We start from the raw sequence: 16408 nt of genomic DNA, 5'->3' as shown, positions 1-16408 counted from the left end.
TATTCTGTCACACATTATACATTTGCATATACAGGTGCATCTCAGTAAATTAGAATGTCGTGGAAAAGTTCATTTATTTCAGAAATTCAACTCAAATTGTGAAACTCGTGTATTAAATAAATTCAATGCACACAGACTGAAGTAGTTTAAGTCTTTGGTTCTTTTAATTGTGATGATTTTGGCTCACATTTAACAAAAACCCACCAATTCACTCTCAAAAAATTAGAATATGGTGACATGCCAATCAGCTAATCAACTCAAAACACCTGCAAAGGTTTCCTGAGCCTTCAAAATGGTCTCTCAGTTTGGTTCACTAGGCTACACAATCATGGGGAAGACTGCTGATCTGACAGTTGTCCAGAAGACAATCATTGACACCCTTCACAAGGAGGGTAAGCCACAAACATTAATTGCCAAAGAAGCTGGCTGTTCACAGAGTGCTATATCCAAGCATGTTAACAGAAAGTTGAGTGGAAGGAAAAAGTGTGGAAGAAAAAGATGCACAACCAACCGAGAGAACCGCAGCCTTATGAGGATTGTCAAGCAAAATCGATTCAAGAATTTGGGTGAACTTCACAAGGAATGGACTGAGGCTGGGGTCAAGGCATCAAGAGCCACCACACACAGACATGTCAAGGAATTTGGCTACAGTTGTCGTATTCCTCTTGTTAAGCCACTCCCGAACCACAGACAACGTCAGAGGCGTCTTACCTGGGCTAAGGAGAAGAAGAACTGGACTGTTGCCCAGTGGTCCAAAGTCCTCTTTTCAGATGAGAGCAAGTTTTGTATTTCATTTGGAAACCAAGGTCCTAGAGTCTGGAGAAGCTCATAGCCCAAGTTGCTTGAAGTCCAGTGTTAAGTTTCCACAGTCTGTGATGATTTGGGGTGCAATGTCATCTGCTGGTGTTGGTCCATTTTGTTTTTTGAAAACCAAAGTCACTGCACCCGTTTACCAAGAAATTTTGGAGCACTTCATGCTTCCTTCTGCTGACCAGCTTTTTAAAGATGCTGATTTCATTTTCCAGCAGGATTTGGCACCTGCCCACACTGCCAAAAGCACCAAAAGTTGGTTAAATGACCATGGTGTTGGTGTGCTTGACTGGCCAGCAAACTCACCAGACCTGAACCCCATAGAGAATCTATGGGGTATTGTCAAGAGGAAAATGAGAAACAAGAGACCAAAAAATGCAGATGAGCTGAAGGCCACTGTCAAAGAAACCTGGGCTTCCATACCACCTCGGCAGTGCCACGCCAAATTGAGGCAGTAATTAAAGCAAAAGGAGCCCCTACCAAGTATTGAGTAAATATACAGTAAATGAACATACGTTCCAGAAGGCCAACAATTCACTAAAAATGTTTTTTTTATTGGTCTTATGATGTATTCTAATTTTTTGAGATAGTGAATTGGTGGGTTTTTGTTAAATGTGAGCCAAAATCATCACAATTAAAAGAACCAAAGACTTAAACTACTTCAGTCTGTGTGCATTGAATTTATTTAATAAACGAGTTTCACAATTTGAGTTGAATTACTGAAATAAATGAACTTTTCCACGACATTCTAATTTATTGAGATGCACCTGTATACAGTGAAATTCCTTTTTTCACATATCCCAGCTAAGCTGGGGTCAGAGTGCAGGGTCAGCCATGATACGGCGCCCCTGGAGCAGATAAGGGTGAAGGGTCTTGCTCAAGGGCCCAACAGTGGCATCTTGGCGGTGCTGGGGCTTGAACGCATCCATCTTTAATGTATGCTGCCTTTTTTATTACTTTGTGTTTACTTCAAAGTCACACTGAATCATACATAAAGAATATAATTTTAAAAAGCTGTGGTTGCTTCATTTTAATTAGAGAGCCTGGATTATACAATGTTTTTTCCTTTGGTTTATTAATCTCAACCCCAACCCAGTCTGTCTCTCTATCTTTGATGTCATCATATGCATAAATATCTTCACATGCCACAGATTAGTTATCTGTATAATACGTTATAACAGTTAAAGGACGGGCAAGGAGGAGGCGGGAACTGGCTGAACAGTAAACATAAATTTTAATGTTAAAACTCAACTTAAAACAACATAATACAAACATGAACACAGACACACACAACGTGTGTGTCTCTCTCAAAGTGGCGCCTCTGGCTCGTCTTTTTTTCCCCTTCCGCCTCATTAGCCCGATTCAGGGCCGGCTGTGTGTCCTCACGGCCCGGCCCCACCCTCTCTCTTGTCACATACGTTTATTAGAATTCCATTAGAACTATGGTGTACGTGTCTGTCTGTACATCTAGATAAAGGTCTCTTTCTATTACTGAAAAAGATCTGACAGCAGTATGACACATTGCTGTTTGTCATCCCAAACACACGTTGACTGTGTCATGCACTGGAATTATACAAATAAAAAAAAAATAAAAAAATGAATGAAAATATTACAAACAAGTATGCGCAGTGCCATGTAGTTTATTTACTGTTACTACTGCACTGACATAACCAGTCATATAAAGTTTTTTCCATGCTCTGATAAAAGAAGAAAATACAAAAAATTGCCCAGTCTCTGTATGTATAGTTGAAGTCAGAAGTTTACATACACCTTAGCCAAATACATTTAAACTCAGTTTTTGACAATTCCTGATATTTAATCGTAGAAAACATTCCCAGTCTTAGGTCAGTTAGGATCACTACTTTATTTTATTGAAATGTAAGAATAATAGTTGAATGATTTATTACAGCTTTTATTTCTTTCATCACATTCCCAGTGGGTCAGAAGTTTACATACACTTTGTTAGTATTTGGTAGCAATGTCTTTAAATTGTTTAACTTGGGTCAAATGTTTTTGGGTAGCCTTCCACAAGCGTCTCACAATAAGTTGCTGGAATTTTGGACCATTCCTCCAGACAGAACTGGTGTAACTGATTCAGGTTTGTAGGCCTCTTGCTTGCACATACTTTTTCAGTTCTGCCCACAAATTTTCTATTGGATCGAGGTCTGGGTTTTGTGATGGCTACGCCAATAAAAATCTGCTCATCATTTACTCACTCTCATGCCATCCCAAATGTGTATGACTTTCTTCTGCACAACACAAATGAAGATTTTAAGAATATCTCAGATCTCTAGGTCTATACAATGCAAGTGAATGGTGACCAGAACTTTGAAGTTCAAAAAGCACATGAAGGCAGTATAAAAGTAGTCCATACGACTTCAGTGATTAAATCATATTTCTTCAGAAGCAATATGATAGGTGTTGGTGAGAAACAGATCAATATTTAAGGCCTTTTTCCTATAAATTGTCCTCCCGCCTAGTAAGTGGCAATATGCACAAAGAATTTTAATTACCATAAAGAAAAGAAGAATGTGGAAGTGATAGTGGACATTTGTAGTAAAAAAGGACTTAAATATTGATCTGTTTCTTACACAAACCTATCATATTGCTTCTGAAGAAATATGATTTAACCACTGGAGTCGTGTGGATTACTTTTATGCTGCCTTTATGTGCTTTTTGTAGCTTCAAAGTTTTGGACCCTGTTGACTTGCATTGAATGGAACAACAGAGCTGAGATGTTCTTCAAAAAAAATCTTCGTTTGTGTTCAGCAGATGAAAGAATGTCATACACATCTAGCATGAGTGTGAGTAAATGATGAGATAACTTTAGTTTTGGGGTGAACTATTCCTTTAAGCCAGATGCCAGGACCTAATTTGATTTTGAAAGTGTGTGTGTGTGAGACAGACTGGATTACATGTGAAAGTAGATACACGTGCACAGTGATGGATTACTGAGAAGTGAATATCTTTTAGAGTCCTCTTGGCTAGAAAATGCACAGGGCAGAGTGTGTGGACCAAAAAGCAGAAGCATCCTTTTATGGGTCCTTTATGATGAGTAAGTGAGGGCAATATCTTCAGTTTGCCAAATGCAAATGAACAGAAACCGATGTACTTACAGAATGGGTTCAAATTCAAACTGCCTTGTTTTGCATGCTTGACTCAGTTATGGCAAACATGCAGAAACCAGAGACACAGTCTTATGGTGATGTCATTATTTGAGTGCAGATGGATGGATGACCGTGTAAGGTGTCGTCTCTTTTTGTATAAATTCCAGATGATCTTTAGACTAACAATAGAGTGAATTCCATCTGAAAGGAAGTGGGTTAAAGCACTTCCTGTTGAGCTGTTGAAGTCCTCCCTATTTTTGTTTAATGCATCCCTCAGGCATATGTTTTTGTGTGTTTTAAAGAAGATGGCTTCATTCCAGTGATAGATCTCTGGTAAAGATAAGCACCAAGTCTTAAACCAGGTTTTTGCTTTAAACCCATTTGTAATCCAGGACCCAGGTTATTAACTGTCCATCATTTCTGCTTTGCATTCTAAAGTCGATTCTGCTTAGTCAAACCTTGATTTAGTGAGACTACATTATAGTGTATTGGTATTTCTCCTGTTCTCCACTGGGTGGCATACACATTAAATAACAAATGGACTCTGTCATGGTAAGTGCCATTTATTGTACTGAAGTGTAAAGACAGAAGAAAAAAATCTGAATGAGAGTATTGATTGGTTTGCCTTAAGTTACAAATAAGGCATAAACAAGTAAGACTTGTAATTGGTGCCAGCTGTATCAGGTAAAAATTTGCCACCCATAGTCTGATGGATTGTTGGGTTAATGTTTTGTTGTTTATTTAAATCAGCATTTTGCAAATCAAATTGTCATGAAATGTTTCAGAAATTAATAATAAAATAACAAGATCTAACAGTTTGATTTGATATTATTCAAAGACAAAAGTAAAAAAATGTCTTTTTAATTCTTACAGTATCAGTGTACTTCACATTTGTTTTAGGCACATACATTTCTTTGTGAAGTTCAGCCAGAGGGGTTTTCAAACCATTCCTGGAGCCTCTTCAGCACAACACACTTTGGATTTCACCCTTATTTGACACAGATTTCAGGCCATGGAATACTCTACTAATCAGATAATTTTGTTAAACAAAGGAGACATCCAACATGTGCAGTGCTGGGGAGGCTCTAGGAACAGTGGGAATGGCCTAATTGGTATTGGATAACTTTTTTGCTTCAATAAATAACATTATCATTTAAAAATGTATTTTGTGTTTACTCAGATTTCCTTTGTTTTATGTTAGATTTTGTTTGAATTTTTGAAACAATTTAGTATGAGATATACACAAAAACAGAAGAAATCAGGATGGGGCAAATACTTTTCCACAGCACTGTAATAATATCACAATTGTTGACTTCAATTCCTTTTGGAATTGAACAGTACTGTAATACAGTCTTTCTGAGGCAGACTTGTGCACGTAGTTTAAGATGCTGTGTCAAGTTAAAAGTAGTTTGAAAGGGGATTAAAAAAACACTTTGAGACCCCTGCATTGTTGCACTCCATCAGCTGTCACTGAACATGAGAATGCGTATACTGTGCATTCAGAAAGTATTCAGACCCCTTCATTTTTTTCACATTTTGTTATGTTGCAGCCTTATGCCAAAATATTTCAAATTAATATTTGTTTCACATCAATTTACACTACATACCCCATAATGACAAAGAAAAAAATAGATTTTTGATAACTTTGCAAATGTATTACAAATAATAAACTGAAATATCACATTGCCATAATTATTCAGACCCTTTGCTATGACACTTGAAATTTAGCTCAGGTGCATCCCATTTCTTTGGATCATCTTTTGAGATGTTTCTACACTTTGATTGGAGTCCACCTGTGGCAAATTCCATTGATTGGACATGATTTGGAAAGGCACACATCTGTCTATATAAGGTCTCATAGCTGAAAATGCATATCAGAGCAAAAACCAAGCCATGAGGTCAAAGGAACTGCCTGCAGAGCTCAGAGACAGGATTGTGTCGAGGCATATATCTGGGGAAGGCGACAAAAAAATTTTGCAGCACAGTGGCCTCCATAATTCTTAAATGGAAGAAGTTTGGAGCAACCAGGACTCTTCCTAGAGCTGGCTGCCGGCCAAACTGAGTAATCGGTAGAAGGGCCTTGGTAAGAGAGGTGGCCAAGAACCCGATGGTCACTCTGGTTGAGCTCCAAAGATCATGTGTGGAGATGGAAGAAACCTGCAGAAGGACAACCATCACTGCAACACTCCACCGATCTGGACTTTATGGCAGAGTGGCCAGACAGAAGCCTCTCCTCAGTGCAAGACACATGAAAGCCCACTTGCAAAAAAGCACCTAAAGGACTCTCAGACTGTGAGAAACAAGATTCTCTGGTCTTATGAAATGAAGATTGAACTGTTTGGCCTCAATTCCAAGCATAATGTCTGGAGGAAATTAGGCACTGCTCATCACCTGCGCAATACCATCCCAACGGTGAAGCATGGTGGTGGTGGCATCATGCTGTGGGGGTGCTTTTAAGCAGCAGGGACTGGTCAGGGTTGAAGGAAAGCTGAATGCAGCAAAATACAGAGATATCCTTAATGAAAACCTGGTCCAGAGTGCTCAGGACCTCGTCCTGTAGGAAGGTGAACCTTCAGCCCAGTCTGATGACCCTAAACACACAGCCAAGACAATGCAAGAGTGGCTTAGGGACAACTCTGTGAATGTCCTTGAGTGGCCCAGCCAGAGCCTGGACCTGAACCCAATCGAGCATCTCTGGAGAGTCCTGAAAATGACTGTACAAAGGTGCTTCAACTAAGTACTGAGTTAAGGGTCTGAATGCTTATGTCAATGTGATATTTCAGTTTTTTCTTTTTAATACATTTGCAAAGTTATTAAAAATCTGGTTTTTGCTTTGTTTTTTGTGTGGGTATGGAGTGTAGATTGATGTGAGAGAAAAAATTATTTTAAGCTTCTTTTTTTTGTGGGGGGGTGGGGGGATTTACTCCCCTTCCCATTTTGTCATGCCCAATTCCCAATGCGCTCTAGGTCCTCGTGGTGGTGTAGTGACTCGCCTCAATCCGGGTGGCAGACGATCCACGCATCTTATCATGTGGCTTGTTGAGTGCGTTACCTCGGAGACCGAGGTAATTCTCTGTGGCATCCACGGACAACACACCACGTGCCCCACCGAGAGCGAGAACCACATTATAGCGACCACAAGGAGGTTAACCCAATGTGACTCTACCCAGCCTAGCAACCGGGCCAGTTGGTTGCTAGGAAGCCTGACTGGAGTCACTCAGCATGCCCTAATTTTAAGCATTTTATCATAAGGCTGCAACATAACAAAATGTGAAAAAATAAAGGGGTTTGAATATTTTCTGAATGCACTGTATAGAGAGAGAGAGAGAGAGAGAGTGTGCATAAAAATTATTAATGGACCAACTGATTGGTGTTTTATCTCTTTAAATTACAGGGCACTGTGTTCAGCCTTGATGAAACTGAGGACCCTGGATTGATCATAGCTGAGGACAGTAACGACATATACATCCTGTCAGGTGAACAGGCCTCAGATCAGCTAAGCTCTCCTGCATCACTACTGACAGTAGGAGATAGTAGTGGGCCAGCTTCCTGGCAGACAGAGAGTCTTCCTGTGTCTCTGACAGGACACGAGTCTTGGGCCCAGGTTGGCATGATGGACCCAGAAGACATCAAGAGTCTGGACAGTGCTGAGGGAGTGGCATTAGCCGAGGAGCAAAGCGAAAACAACTCTTCCAACTCCGACATTGTCCATGTGGAACGTGAAGATGCAGAACTCCTTGAGGAGGGTGGGGAAACGGTTGAGGAAGGGGAGTTGCAGAGTAGTGTTCTCAGTGTGTTGGGTAGTGAGAGTGAACTTGCTGCTGTCAGAGAAGCACCACCACCAGAGCCAGTTCCACCAGCACATGAGCCAGTTGTGCCTGTAGAGGAACCGATTGTCATCACCGAGACTCCTCCTAAAATAAGTGATGCTCCACCTCCAGCTTCAGTTGAGCAAGAGCAAGTAGTCTCCCATCCTGTTGCTGCTTTCAACCCTGTGCCTGAACTTCAATCCCAGCCAGCTCAGCCAGAGACTGTCCCAGCTCCTGTGGAGCCACCATCGACATGCCCAGTAAAAGAGCCTCTTCCTGCCATGGCCCCATTACCCGATCCAGAACCAGAACCTGTCCAAGCAACCCTACAGCAGGAGATATTTCCAGAGGTTGAGCAGAAGCCCACCTTGCTTACCGAAGACCTCCCAGTCTCAACTGCTACTGTGGCCCCAGTGCAGATACAGTCTGTGCCACAGCCGGAGTCCTCCGACCTCCCTGTGCTGCTATATGGTGGAGCTGCCCTGGTGGCCATTGCTGCAGTAGTGGTATTTGGAGCATTGGCCTACAGGAAGAAGTAAAATGTAGTTTAACTGTCTATGCCCTCACAGTATATTTTGCCCTAATGGAAGCCTGGGCCACTGTGCTGCCAAAAGCTGCACTTTATGGGAAAAGTACTGTCCTGGTGTCTCATACCATTTTGTCTTCAGTTCTCATGGCTTTTATTTTTGTAATATTTTAATTTCGTTGGCTTAGCATCTTAGTCCTTTAATCCAGCTTAAAGGGATAGTTCATCCAAAAATAAAAAATTCTCATCATTTACTCATCCTCATGATTAAAAAAAAAATATATTTTTTAGAAGAATATCACAGCTCTGTAGGTCCATACAATGCAGTGGTTTAATCAATGTCTTCTGAAGTGATCCAGTTGGTTTTGAGTTAGAACAGACCAAAATAGAACTTTTTTTTTTTTCACTGTACATCTTGCCATTGCAGTCTCTAGGCACGATCATGATTTCAAGCTCGATGACACTTCCTAGTGCTTGACACATGTGCAGTGTGCAAGATGGTGCTATAGGAAGTGTCATCGAGCTTGAAATCATGATCACCAAGGAGACTGCTGTCAAGATGTACAGTGAAAAAGGAGTTACATTTTAGTCTGTTTTCACCCAAAACAAACTGGATCACTTCAGAAGACATTGATTAAACCACTGCATTGTATGGACCTACAGAGCTGTAATATTCTTCTAAAATCTTTGTGTTCTGCTGAAGAGAAAAAGTCATACACATTTTTATTTTGGGTGAATTTACCCTTTAATGACTGGATGGGAACTACAGGTGCAAATGCATCTGTTTTAGGTGAATTCAGATTTATTGTTGGGTATCATGTTGCTGTTGTGCTGTATTTGTGAACATAGTAGTTCACTGGCTGTGACCTAGGTTTTGGTCAGTAGGCTAAATGCCAAAGTAAACTTTGTTTTTCTGTTATGCACAGTATGCGAAGACTGTCCGTGTGCAACCTAGTTTTTCTAGATACGCAAACAGTCCACGTCTTTGCACCTCACCACTGCTGACTGTTTTAAAAGAGTTTCAAAAAGCAGTCGTAGTGCCCATGCAGTGAACACTTTGCTATGGGCTTGCGGTCAGATGTATGCTTTGAAAGACTGAGCACTTTCCAGTTAGCGAGACGGAATGGCACGCTGAAAAACAAAGCATACATTAGCCTTAACAGTAAGGATAAGAACATCAAGACCTTTGATCTCTGAAAGTTATCCACAGGAAGTAAAGTTCATTTGTTTTGTTAGTGAGTCATGTTTATTATGATATATCTTTCATTTAATGAAATTAATTTTGATTTTAAAGCACAAGCGTGTGTGATGGTGCATGATTATTATTTTACCTAGTTTATTAGAAATATTAAAGCAAAACTTTATGGGCTTTGCCTTTCAAATGGGTTGTTTCTGGGCTCTGCAAGGTGAGTAACTGATACACTTTGTGTGAATTCTTAAACCACTGTGTGGCTCATACTTGTATCTATGCATTATTTGGACATTAATATAAACCCACTTTAATGTAAATTTAGAATATGTAAAGTCTGATTAAACTTGCATGCGTGTTTCTGTTTTGAATTCCCCTTTTAAAGACTAAAACTAGAAACCTAGGTCACAGCCTCAAATGGAAAACCTTTTCACTTTATTCATAACATTTTTGGGGGGGGTCTAAAGGAATTGCTAATACATCAAATCATCATACTGTGAACTACTTTAGGGTACAGAAAGATAGCAATATATAATTAGAGATATTTGTTAGCACTCTTCAGGGTGTGAAAATACAACACCAGCACAGCCAATATCGCCATGGCAACAATGCACACTTGACTGAATTTCTCACAAAAAGAAAGATTTGCTAGACAAGGGAAAGTCATATTTAGTTTTCTAATCTGATATATTTTGTAATCAAATATCCCTGAATCTGTGTCAGAAGTTGGTTTCAATAAATACCTGTGAATACTAAAATGAGAACATGATAAAATAGTAGGCAGGGTTTTTAATCTTAAACCATGTTTCAGAAACATCAAGATATGTTTTGTAATTCAATAGTAAAACGATATTTGTTGTGCAAGCTAACATTACCTGTTTGCTGCAGAGATCATATGCTGACTACAGGTTTTGGGACCAGAATGTCTCTTAAATGTCTTCTGAACAGGTCAGTCTTGTTATTTTCATTAGTTGGATCAGTATAATCAGTTCTTTACCATTGTCTCCTAACACATTGCACACAAAGTATTGTCTCTCTTCAGCTTGCAAGACTACCTGATTCACACCTTGCCTATACCTTCCCCTGTTCTGTGCCTATCCAAAAGAGACCCTGGTCAAAACTAGCAGAAATTACTTCTACAGGCAGGATCCATCTGATGTGTCTGTGGTTGGCAACCTCACCTCTTTTTTTGGTGGTGTTTTTTTTTTTTTTTGTACCATAGACAAAAGCTGTGAAATAAAACCTTATTCCCTTAAGGGCAAACCTGATTTTGTGCGTATTGATTTAAACATTAATTTCAGCATATTAAAAGACACATGGTCAGACACAACCTCCTTAATGTAGAAACTCTTTAGTTCCTGTATTTTGTACTGATCTGACTCATGATGTGTTTATACATGAAAGCAATGGTTGGGTAATCATGTGATATCTGTTGCAGGGTCAGGGAAGCTACTCAAAGTGCGTAGCACACAGTCCTTTGTGTGATAAATTAATCTTGTATTTCAGCATTTGTTTTTAGATTCTCACATTTGTGTATGAAATGAAATTGTGGCAAAATAAAAATACACCAAAATAGGTGCACCAAAAAAGCAAAAAATAAAACAAGCTAAACATTAACAAATGAACATGAACACTCAGTATAACTGGGGTTTAAGTTTTAGTAAATACAATGACTTTTAGATGAGTTGTAAAGAAAACCCCCCAAAAAAAACATTTGATCACGACTGTATAATGATCTACATTAGAGAGAATATAAATTTCTCTTTACAAATTTGTCCTTACAGAGGGCAAAGATGCACAAATGTATCATCACATATCTTGCAATATTGGAAAGGATCACTGGGGTCTAAGTGGTAAGAAATACTGAACTACAGTGCCATAAAGATGAAACAAAAAATGGGGCACATGTTCACACACAGTCTTCATAAGTGCAAAAGTGACGGCCATCTCCACAAGTTCCTTTTTAAACTCCTTGGCACCTGAAACCTGCTGAAGTAAGCTTTGCACTCCCTCAGATAGATGGTTTGACCAACACTGCAAATCACAAATAAATGAGGTGTCACAGTTTTGAGTTTAAAATCATGCCAGGGTTAAGGAAAAACTTTTAATGAGAATGGGAATGAAATATAAACTGGTCAGATTTGATTGCAACACAGCAATCTGTCAAACCTGCATGGAGGAAGCATTCAGTTTCTTGGTTAGACTGTCAGCAGCTCGAGAGAGCGCTCGATGCTCCAGCAGGTCTGCAATTCTGATCAACTCTGCAGCCATTTCCCTTGCTGCCTGAGCTTCTTCAGCATTTTCTACAATGGAGATATTCATCAGAATGATATCAACATTAACAGCAGCTAAAAATTCAGAAGTCTAGCCACATCTTTGCATGCAAGTGTACTAATACTTTAATATTTGGAGGTATTTACTCATTTGAATAACAATAACTGATATGATCAGTGGAAATAAAGAAATACAATTACCTGGAAGTTGAGGCTGAACTTCATGTTGAAGGTCCTGTAAAAGGTCTCTATAGGAGATTGAAAAAATATGCCCATCGGTTTGTAATTCACCATCACTCTCAATGTAGTTGTGGTTGGTAGGCAGCTTTAACTTTTCATCAAGATCATCAAGCTCTCTTTTAAGGTCATTATTTTGGCAGCCTTTTTGCTTAAAGAAGGAAAGGAGGATGAGGGAAGTCTGTGGAAATCTGTCGAAATTTTCGTTGCAGTCCATTGTAGGCCAAACCCATAAAAGGCCTTCAAATTCTCTGCAGTTAAAGAAAAATAATGATAGTCAGCAGTTAGTTTCAATATGATGAACAGAGATGGATTCAGACTATTGTCTTGCAGATCAGATTCAAATCCCATAGTTATTTTAGTAGGCATTTTTACACTAACCCCATTAGTGTACACACCAATGTGGCCATTGTAACAATTTTAATACATACTTGGCTTGTTGCTGGCCATATGCTAACTGGATAATCCATAGTTCATTTACGACTCAGTACACTTGACATTGTGTTTGCTAACGCATATGGGAGTGTCATTCCACATGACCTAGTTGAAACCTCTCTACAATAACACAATGGTGTTTAAGCCCCGCCCTTGTAGGCATAAAGCTGTCTGCTATAAAAGCAGGTGCGCAAACACCATTCCTCAGAATTTTCTTCCTTAAAGACAGCGATTCATCTCTCATCTAGAAGCCCTCTACTGCTTCGCCGTTGACTACACAAGTCAGCCGGCGGGATCTTCACGGCAACGAGAAGACTCTCTGCTCCTCTGCAGTGCTCTGGCAAACACCACTCCGACTCGCCGCTTCACTGGTGAACGGGCCACTTCAGCATCCTGATTCCCCGCAGCACTTCGGCAGGAGTTGTGTATCCTTATTAGCAATTATATATTGTTATATTATGTGTTTGCGTCTTTTTAAAGATGTCGTTCCATAAGCGTTCCTTGTGCGAGAAGCACATCCCACCGTCAGATCAGCATGAGAGCTGCATTCACTCGCCCATGCAGAGTCTCACACACTCAATGTGAGTGCTAGTGTCTCAAGATGCTTCGCTCGCGAATCGCCCTCGTTTTGAGGGACGATTCAGCCTCCCGTGCCCTCCCACCTGCCTCTTTTGTGACACCCGAGGGATCACACGAGGAGGCACGGCGGGACCGCAAGGTCGAGCTGGATGAATTTGAGGTGGTCCTTGTGCCGGCACACGCCCTGCGAGACCCTCAATCTCCATGTAACGCATCTATGCCGATACATTATGTGCGTGAGCACACGGCCTCATCTTGTTCGCCGGTTCTGATGCTGGGGATGATGACCATGTCATGTCTCTCACTGCATCAGGCGAGTGGTCAGTGGATGATGCTACCTTCTCTTCCCCCAGCGAGGGTGAGGAGCGTGTACGCGCCACTGACAAGGAGATGTTTTGCGTTCTTTCAAGGGTGGTCAAAGAGCTCGATATCGAGTAGTCTCCTCCAGAGGAACCTACGTAATCTCGCCTTGATGAATGGTCCCGCTCTTCCCTGAAGTTCGTAACAATCTTTCAAAATCCTGGCACGCGCCCTATTCAGCTCGCCCGCACAGCGATTACATCCTCTCTTATGTGGATCATGTCGGAAGCAAAATTAACATTAATTCCAGTCTAAGTGTTCAGTAGAAAAGAAGGCAGATTTTTTTTTTTTTTTTTTTGCAAAATGTTTTCAATTTTGTATCTGGAATTTAAAGGATTCAGATCCATTTTTTGTTCGATTTAGTTATCAGTAAGATATCAGTTCACTTTTCATTCACAGTTATTTTTTGGAACCCATTCATCTTATATATTGTTATAATTTGTAAACAAATTATAATAATAAATTATTATTATCATAATTATTATTACTACTATAATTGACTTTTAGAATTTTAAATACAACAGTAATATTTCTCAATCGTGCACCTTTAACTTTAAAACCCTCTGGCTTTTATTTTGACATTCTGAACTCTCCAGGAAGTCCTGCATGTGTCTGTTTGTAGGCAAGTTCACAGTAGTTTAATTTGCTTCTTATTCAAATTCTGGTAAAATGCACCTCCGGTGCCGTTCTAAATGCATATTATAAGTGAACGGAACTATTGAGCATCTACATCTGAGATGTTGTCCCTCAGTCAGAAAATTGTAAGGAATGTTGTTTGCACATCTGCTTTTAAAGCGGACAGCTTCGCGCCTAAAAGGGCGGGGCTCAAACACCACAGTCAATATTAGAATATTGGCGTGATTGTAGAGAGGTTTCAACTAGGTCGTGTGGAAGAACACTCCCAAATGCGTTAGCAAACACAATGTCTCCTTCCCTTCCTCTCAGGGAACTGAGGTTACGTACGTAACGGAGACGTTACAATAATAGTTCAGCAGCTGTATGCTAATATTAAGAATTTGACAAATGACCGTTAAACTGATCGATTTTTGAACATTTAAAAATAAGTAATCCAGCTAAGACAGTTAGCTTGTAAGATGATGAAACATGCCACCTCAAACCAGGTCACATTATCTATTAGCTGACATTATTTGGTCAATTTTAGAAGATTTTGATAATTTCATAGCTGTCTTAGTGAGTTTTAGAGGACAAATTGAAATGTTTAAAGTGCGTTAGGTTCATTTTAGCATTTTCTTTTAAGTTTAAAACTCATCCAGTAGTTGAAAAGATGCGTATTGTTTCTGAAGTAGTTGGCGAATGAGCTTGAGACCGATCAAATCCATATGAATCTCACTGAAGAATGCATTTAAAATACAAATATCAGTCAGATACAGAACATTTCTGAACATTAAATTGAGAGATCATGAAATATTTTTCTCTGTAAATAAATCATACATTTAAAAACTAGGTAAGCGCGTGTATGATTGTTTATATTTAAAATTTGCATTCATTCTCGTAGCATGAGCCACACAAACAACGATAAACACTGGCTACTAGGCTACATCGAGCAGCAAAAGTGAATCTTAAATATTCAACTGAATATTATGTGGTGGTCCTTTGAAGCAAATATGTATCCTGTTTATATATCTGTCGATATTGACTGTCTTTTTAAATAAAATATTAAACATCCGTCACTTACGTTAAACGCCAGTCAGATCATCATAAAACGGCGAAGCATCGCCACCGAATAAACAAACAACACAACTTTCCAACTTCGAGAAAGAATTCCCCGCCTTCCTGCGTGTCTGTGATGACGTGCCTTGGCAGAGGGGGCGTGGCTATATTCCGAGGAAACCCCCTAGTTAGAATCAAGTCAACAACTAAAAGATGTCACTTATATTTTTTTAAATATTGTTTTCGTTTTCTATTATAAAACAAGTTACGAGTCATCTATTATACATATACATAGAGGGGTTATACTGGGCCGCAGCTCTTCTGATAACATTAGGCATTTCATCAATATCATGTGGTCAGTGGCGAATGATCAGACTCCGGTCGCTGCCATCTCACTTGACGCTGAACTGGCGTTTGATATGGTAGAATGGGATTATCTTTTTAAGATTTTGGAAATATACAGGTTCAGGTGTACTTTTATTGGATGGATTGAGTTACTTTATAGACACCGGTAGTGGCGGAACAAACAAACGGATTAATTTCAGATTATTTTACTCTGGATAGGGGCACCGGAGGGAAGAGTTTAAATTAATATAATCTGATTCCGTATTTTCTGTCATGTTTATTTAATCTGTGACTGAAATCAATAAAAACTGCTAATTAAAAAAAAAAAAGTTAGGAGTCATAAATATAAAATTGAGTATCGCATAACTTTTTTGAACATTGCAAATGCAGAGAATTCAGGAAACCAGTTAAGCAGGCTAAAAAGTCTCAATTTGTGTACACGTTATTCTATCCTATTCTTTTCCACCTCTGTGTTTTCATACCACGGTTATTGAAGACGAATTTCCCATTCTGTTAGAGCAGAGATAACCAAACTAGGGCCAAAGTTGGCCCATGGTGAACTTTGATTTGACGTATATGAAAAGAGCGGGAAAAAAATCTATTGACGCAGCTTTTCATGGCATTAATTTAGCAGATTGCAGAGTAATGTTTTTTTGTATAATGAAATCATAAAGGAGGGGAACCAGGGCAACTTTAATATTTTAATATAAAACAGTTAGCAGAGCCTGAAATTCGGTGAGGAATTGCAAATTTCCAATCGCAAGCCACAGTTGATTGAGAAGTGAGTTAGCTGCACACACCACGTGTGATACCACGAGTAATGATATGTATAGGCAATGTAAAATATCTTGTTTTTATCCAAAGAGATATGCAGTAGTCCCGCTGAAGCATCAGGAGTATAGTGTAGGTACACGCGCACACTAATCAAACGTTTCATTGAGGAGTAAAGTCGTTTCTTAAAGTATTCCATCTCAGGTGATTATTGCTTTAGAGGAGGGTAAATTTAGCTATGCATTCTATCTGACTGACACTGACTGACATTTATTAGACACACAAAGTCTAATAAT

The 16408-nt window shown here is 39.5% G+C and overlaps 2 protein-coding genes across 4 annotated transcripts in view; one reads left to right on the top strand and one right to left on the bottom strand.

Annotated features, from left to right (window-relative positions):
- The window catches only part of LOC127416864 (bcl-2-like protein 13), a 32092-nt gene extending 23515 nt beyond the window's left edge, over nt 1-8577 (top strand). For 2 of the 3 annotated variants that reach the window (XM_051656448.1, XM_051656449.1), the window contains exon 7: nt 7312-8577. In XM_051656448.1, coding sequence (XP_051512408.1) covers nt 7312-8265 — 954 coding nt within the window. In that variant the 3' untranslated portion in view covers nt 8266-8577. The remainder of the gene's footprint in view (nt 1-7311) is intronic. The other variant, XM_051656447.1, reaches the window with a different exon arrangement.
- Nucleotides 8578-8935: 358 nt separating this feature from the next.
- On the bottom strand, nt 8936-15130 carry bida (BH3 interacting domain death agonist). The gene is made up of 4 exons (XM_051656450.1): nt 15022-15130; nt 11916-12202; nt 11611-11744; nt 8936-11475 (listed from the first exon to the last, which is right to left on the bottom strand). The coding sequence occupies exons 2-4, from the start codon at nt 12166-12168 to the stop codon at nt 11278-11280; spliced, it is 585 nt and encodes a 194-aa protein (XP_051512410.1). The 5' UTR covers nt 12169-12202; nt 15022-15130; the 3' UTR covers nt 8936-11277.
- Nucleotides 15131-16408: the final 1278 nt, after the last annotated feature.

This window comes from Myxocyprinus asiaticus, chromosome 26 (genome assembly GCF_019703515.2).
Source record: "Myxocyprinus asiaticus isolate MX2 ecotype Aquarium Trade chromosome 26, UBuf_Myxa_2, whole genome shotgun sequence".
Lineage (NCBI taxonomy): Eukaryota > Metazoa > Chordata > Actinopteri > Cypriniformes > Catostomidae > Myxocyprinus > Myxocyprinus asiaticus.
The sequence above is the reverse complement of the archived record's forward strand: the minus strand, read 5'-3'. Positions and strand labels throughout refer to the sequence as shown.